The sequence below is a fragment of the Maylandia zebra genome, linkage group LG22 (assembly GCF_041146795.1).
Source record: "Maylandia zebra isolate NMK-2024a linkage group LG22, Mzebra_GT3a, whole genome shotgun sequence".
NCBI lineage: Eukaryota > Metazoa > Chordata > Actinopteri > Cichliformes > Cichlidae > Maylandia > Maylandia zebra.
This window is the reverse complement of record NC_135187.1, coordinates 26,105,827-26,111,166: the sequence shown is the minus strand read 5'-3', so window position 1 is coordinate 26,111,166 and position 5,340 is coordinate 26,105,827. Positions and strand designations below refer to the sequence as shown.

The 5,340-nt window shown below is 40.0% G+C and overlaps 1 protein-coding gene across 1 annotated transcript; it reads left to right on the top strand.

Moving 5' to 3' along the window:
- Window positions 1-1,170: 1,170 nt before the first annotated feature.
- Window positions 1,171-5,042, top strand: rpl14 (ribosomal protein L14). Its single transcript, XM_004574334.2, has 6 exons — window positions 1,171-1,281; window positions 1,931-2,032; window positions 2,118-2,212; window positions 2,388-2,487; window positions 4,591-4,644; window positions 4,947-5,042. The coding sequence occupies exons 1-6, from the start codon at window positions 1,279-1,281 to the stop codon at window positions 5,004-5,006; spliced, it is 414 nt and encodes a 137-aa protein (XP_004574391.1). The 5' UTR covers window positions 1,171-1,278; the 3' UTR covers window positions 5,007-5,042.
- The last annotated feature ends 298 nt before the right edge of the window (window positions 5,043-5,340 follow it).

The following is a 5,340-nucleotide window of genomic DNA, read 5'->3' as shown; positions in this document are numbered from 1 at the left end:
TGGACAAAAGCAATTTAATCTTTCACAATCAAGCTCTTTTAAGTGCGAAAAGGAAAACCCAGCTGGGTAACTGCAGATTACCCAGCTGGGTTTTCAGTACCTGACCAGAAAAATGTTGGATGTAAATTACATCATTTAAATAGCTGCATTACTGGATTGTGGCATTTCTTAGGCATATGTTAAAAGCGAGAGTAAAACAATTTCTTAATAATTTTTACATCACAAATACGTTAATGTAGTAGAGAGAAATTATGCAGGTCACAGCATAAAAAAGTAAAATCTAATTCCCTGAACTTAAAAAAAAAAAAGGAAACTCATTGCCTCAAAAAAATTGTTTTCTCTACTCATGTCATTATGAGTAGGCCTCAGTTCCCTGCTTTTCAAGAATGGGGGTTTAATGAATTAAAAGAATTTGTGTGTCTTGTCAGTCACAAAGTAAACATGCTCTTCTTTTATTTTTAACTCTAAACATTTTATTAAATAGGACTTTATCCATCTACAGGCCGAGAATGCCACACAACATGAAGGGGATCAGTTACGTTTCACACTCCTTTTATTATAAATAATCAAATTGTTACATGTTTAAATTTACAAAAAAAATGTCAAAATCAGTGTGTTAATGCTAGCTTATTTTAATAAACACAGCTGTCATATAACAAAGTAGAGTGGCACTAGGGGTGGCACATGCCACCCCATGCCAACACAGTAGAGCCGCCTCTGATATCTAGGACAGGTGTGTGTCATGGTGGTCCATAGGCAGATGTCAATAAACACTATTCTACTACTTCCAAGCACTTTACAACTTGTTGTCTAATGTGTGCCTTTCGATTGATTTTGTATTTATGTATATTTTTTTGTTTTGTTTTGAATAAATTTCTCCTGTGTGCTATTTATTCTTGCACCTAGTATTTATATTTTAATCCGGCAGAGGTGGTGTGGAGCACCCAACATTTGGTTGTACATGTACAATGACAATAAAGGTCTATTTTATTATATTCTATTCTGTTCTATTCTTTTCTAAGTAGGAGAATGATACGCGGGTAAAGCAAACACCGTAACAATTCCGAAAATCTTCAAAGGGATGAAGCTCCTTAATCTGATGCTCTTCTGTTACGCTTTTTATAACATTGTAGTCTATGTCTGCATTTCGGAAAACGCATGAAAGTTTCTCTGTCACTTCCAAGTGACTCCGTCACTGCGCATGTGCCAGAATGAACCGGAAGCCGTATGTGCGCCAGGCGGAAGCTCTAACGTCCTTTCTGCTCCCGGACTGCCATCATGGTGAGTTCGCCATGAAAGTGTCAGAGATTTAATATCTTTTTTTTAATGTAAATATGTAATTGCTGTGGGAAAAAATGGGGCCGTGTGTACTTTTAAGGCATTAATACACTCATCTATGAGGTTTTTGTACAGTACTGTGTCAGTTTTGCGTTTTTAATGAGGTATTTGTAAGATGTCGGCAGTTCCCCGCAACACAACGTGGTCTATCAGGCTGAGTGGGCCTGAGAGCTGAGAGGGGAAGCACGCTCAGTTCGTAGACTTAAATCGCGTAACATAAATCTCGCTGGTTGGGCGTAGTGTGATTTTTAGGTAACTTATAAAAAACTGTTAAACGCACCCTTGTGTTCGGTGCCTATCGTAGTTAGCAGAAACAGTGGCTAGCTGACGTTAGCTAATTGGTACAATGCATCGCCGGGTAGTCACACAGCCTCCTTAAATGCCCCTTTTATTTATATATATATATATATATATATATATATATACACACACACATACATACATAAAGGTTTTCGTATGTTCTGTTTTTAACGTTAAATTTATTTAACAAAGCTTGTAAAGCACCTATCTAACCAAACAAAAGGTGCCCAGCTTCCTCCTCAGCCTCTCGGCACTCTTGTGAGCAGTGCTCTGCTCTCTTTTTCTGCTCCAGGTGTTCAAGCGCTTCGTTGAGATCGGCCGTGTGGCCTACGTCTCGTTCGGACCCCATGCTGGCAAGCTGGTGGCCATCGTGGATGTCATTGACCAAAACAGAGTGAGTGCTCTGGATTATAGCTGGTAGGTCAGTGTGGGCCCCTACATTTGACTTATTGATGTGAACTGTCTTTTGTGGTTTCTAGGCTCTTGTTGATGGTCCCTGCACAGGGGTGAGGAGGCAGTCCATGCCCTTCAAGTGCATGCACCTCACAGACTATGTCATCAAAATTCCCCACAGGTGAGTGTGGATAGTGATCATATTTAGTAATGGATATTCCAGCTATGAACAGGGCTGTAGAGCGCCGATGGGAGCAAGAATCTGGTTGTGTTTTGGTGCTGCTTTAGGTGTATATAATGTGAAACAGTAATGATCACCCATGTTATCAGTACTTAACATTTGTGGTGGTCCACAGTGCTCGCCAGAAGTTTGTGAGGAAAGCCTGGGAGAAGGCCCAAGTCAACGAGAAGTGGACGGAGAGCAGCTGGGCCAAGAAGATCGAGGCAAGACAGAAGGTAAGGCCGTGTTTCACTTTCTAAAGTTTTTAAATTAGTGTTATGGGAGAAAGGGGGACACTTAAACACTGAATTAAATAGTCTTTAATATTGTTTTAATGTCAAATCCAAAATAGTTTTGGAGGGGGGGGAAAGGAGGACGCGGATGTGAAAACCCATCATTAAACATCTCACGTCTGTCTGCTGGGTTGATAGATGTGATTTCATTATTTGTGATTTATTGATGGTGAAGACATAATCTCATTAAACGTGTGACCAGTGTGGTCTAAGATGCTGCTTTCTTGCAATATGATTCCAGTTGTTTGTTGTACTTGTCTGTTCTGATGTTTGCAGTGGTAATGACTTCAGTTGGTGGTGGAAGCTCACCACCTTATCAATAGCTGTAGAAAATACTGAACTGGTTACCACATAGTTCACATAGACCAGTCTGCCAGCACCAGTTTCATACAAAACTTTTTTTCAGTCAAATGAAGCTATACCACATACAATACACAAAGAAAAACTATCACAGTATTTTGGGTGGTACTTACAGAACTGTTTCCAAAAGGTTCACGTCTGAAGACATAAGATTACACAAATGCCTCTGAGGGTTTAACAGCAATGTTGTGATACCTTGTAGTAGAGCAGGGCGATATGACCAAAAATATTTATCACGATATACATTTGAAAATTTGCGATAACGATATAACTGACGATATAATTGACACCAGACAAAATACTTTACAACTCCACAACTTTATTAGTGCAAAAAACCCCATCAATGTATTTTCACTTAAACAAGCAGCTGTTTTTTATGTGCATTAAAGTTATATAAAAACGTAACAATGCAAATTCCTTGCTGACAGTTTAACCAAAATGCATTTCGAGTGGAAACTGGCCGACATATCCTCAGCATAACCATGTATAATATCCACAAAACTTAAAAAGAGGTTATACACACACAATACGGTAATATTATGTTGAAGCACAGTACGTATCACTCCGCGAGGCGCCTGCCTAATATAGCTGTAATGCTCCGACATTCCATCAAGCGGTGCGGGTTCGTAGCTTAGCAAAGTCGTACTGAAACATTTGACAGATTTTTGAGCGCCGTGTACGACATAAAATCGTTTCGAGGTCAGTAAACACAACCAGAGTTCATACATAAGGCACACGGGATTATAAGGGGCACTGTCGATTTTCAGAAAAATCAAAGGATTGATTTTAAGTGTGCCGTATTTTCCAAACAACACGGTAATAACGACGGCCCGCTAGCATGCTGTACCAAAAATAGTGCTTTGTTGTGTATCTGACGGACGAAAGCTAAACCAGTTCCACACCACTGAAGCTGCAGAATTTTTACAAACAAATTCTGGTTCATCGGTTTCATTCAACGATCCGCTTTCGCCCTTCTTATTCTCCGTCGCCGCCATGTAAACATAGGAACTGCGCATGCGCGTTTTACCCATGTTCTATCGCGATATTTCATTTTCCTATCGTTGCCCAAAATTACACTGGTATTACCGTGAACGGTATGATATAGCCCAGCCCTACCTTGTAGCTCACTTAGTGTGCACCTTAGAGGTTAAGGTCGGATCTGTCATTACTAAACAAAAGTTAAACAAAATTGCTGTGTACACTTCATTTTTGCGTGACTGTGTAACAGATTGTTCTAGTCTAGTTGGTCACAGCAATGCAGAAGATTATATATATGGCGACATATATAAAATGGGTTCATTACTAGGACAAATATCTTCAGTGCAGATTGGAATTACTTCAAATGCTTAAAATAATCGACAGTACGATGAATCAAATGTGGCGAGCAGAGTATTCACACCTTAACCAAAGTTCATGAAGTCTCAGATCCAGAACAAGGATGTCTCGGTGAGCCTGAGAAGGGTTGTGGAAAGTATCTGCCCTTACTTTCTTAGACCCCGGAGCCTGTGATGGGAAAGGTTTCGAGCCTGGTGGAAGTTGTTGTGATGGAGATTCAGTGTTGGTACTTGTGTTTTACTTTCACCTGTTTGGCCGTCTGCCACAGCTGAATGGATTCTAGTCAGTCACACAAAAAAGCAAACCACCCCCAGGCGCTCTCTGACCCTTGCCTCTTGGATTTCTTTGCAGAAGGCCAAGATGTCTGACTTCGACCGCTACAAGGTGATGAAGGCCAAGAGAATGGTAAGTGTGGCAAAAACACAAAATGCCTCAAATATGTGAGCCAAGTAAGCAAGCAGAGTGGCTTCAGATTATTCCTGAGGTTCAAACACTGGAACCCTCAGCTCTGATATTTCCTGCCTGTTAAACATGCTCTTTGAGGCTGCACTGTCACTATATACACACATGGTTAGAGCTTCTGAGGTTAGTGGATAGTGATTTAGTTAGTGATTGTGCCAGTAAGCAGGGTGCAGGTCAGTAGTGTTTATCCTCCAGCAGTCACTGAATATTTTTTAATGCATTCTGTTTTGTTTTTTCCTTTGCAGAGGAACAAGATCATCAAGCATGAGGTGAAGAAGCTGCAGAAGGAGGCTGCAAAGAAGTGAACAGTTTCTACAAAATAAATGTCCTGTTCAATTGTTCTCCTGTTGTCTTCTCTTCTTTTATCATCAGATTGAAACTGCTTTAGACCTTTAAACCTGAGCTGCTGGTACATAGAAATACCAAAACCCAAATTTTGATATGAGGACATTATCCCTAAAGTTTCCAAAGCTTCTGTGAACTCAGAAAAGTAACTGATGTAAAAACATAGAGCAAAGTAATAGAGTAAATGTTCTTAAAGTATTGGGTAAAATTTGTAATCACAGCTTATTTGAAGCTTTGAGACGGGATGTCTACAACACAGAGTTGGCTGCTTTCATAAAGTTATTTTTTTTGTCA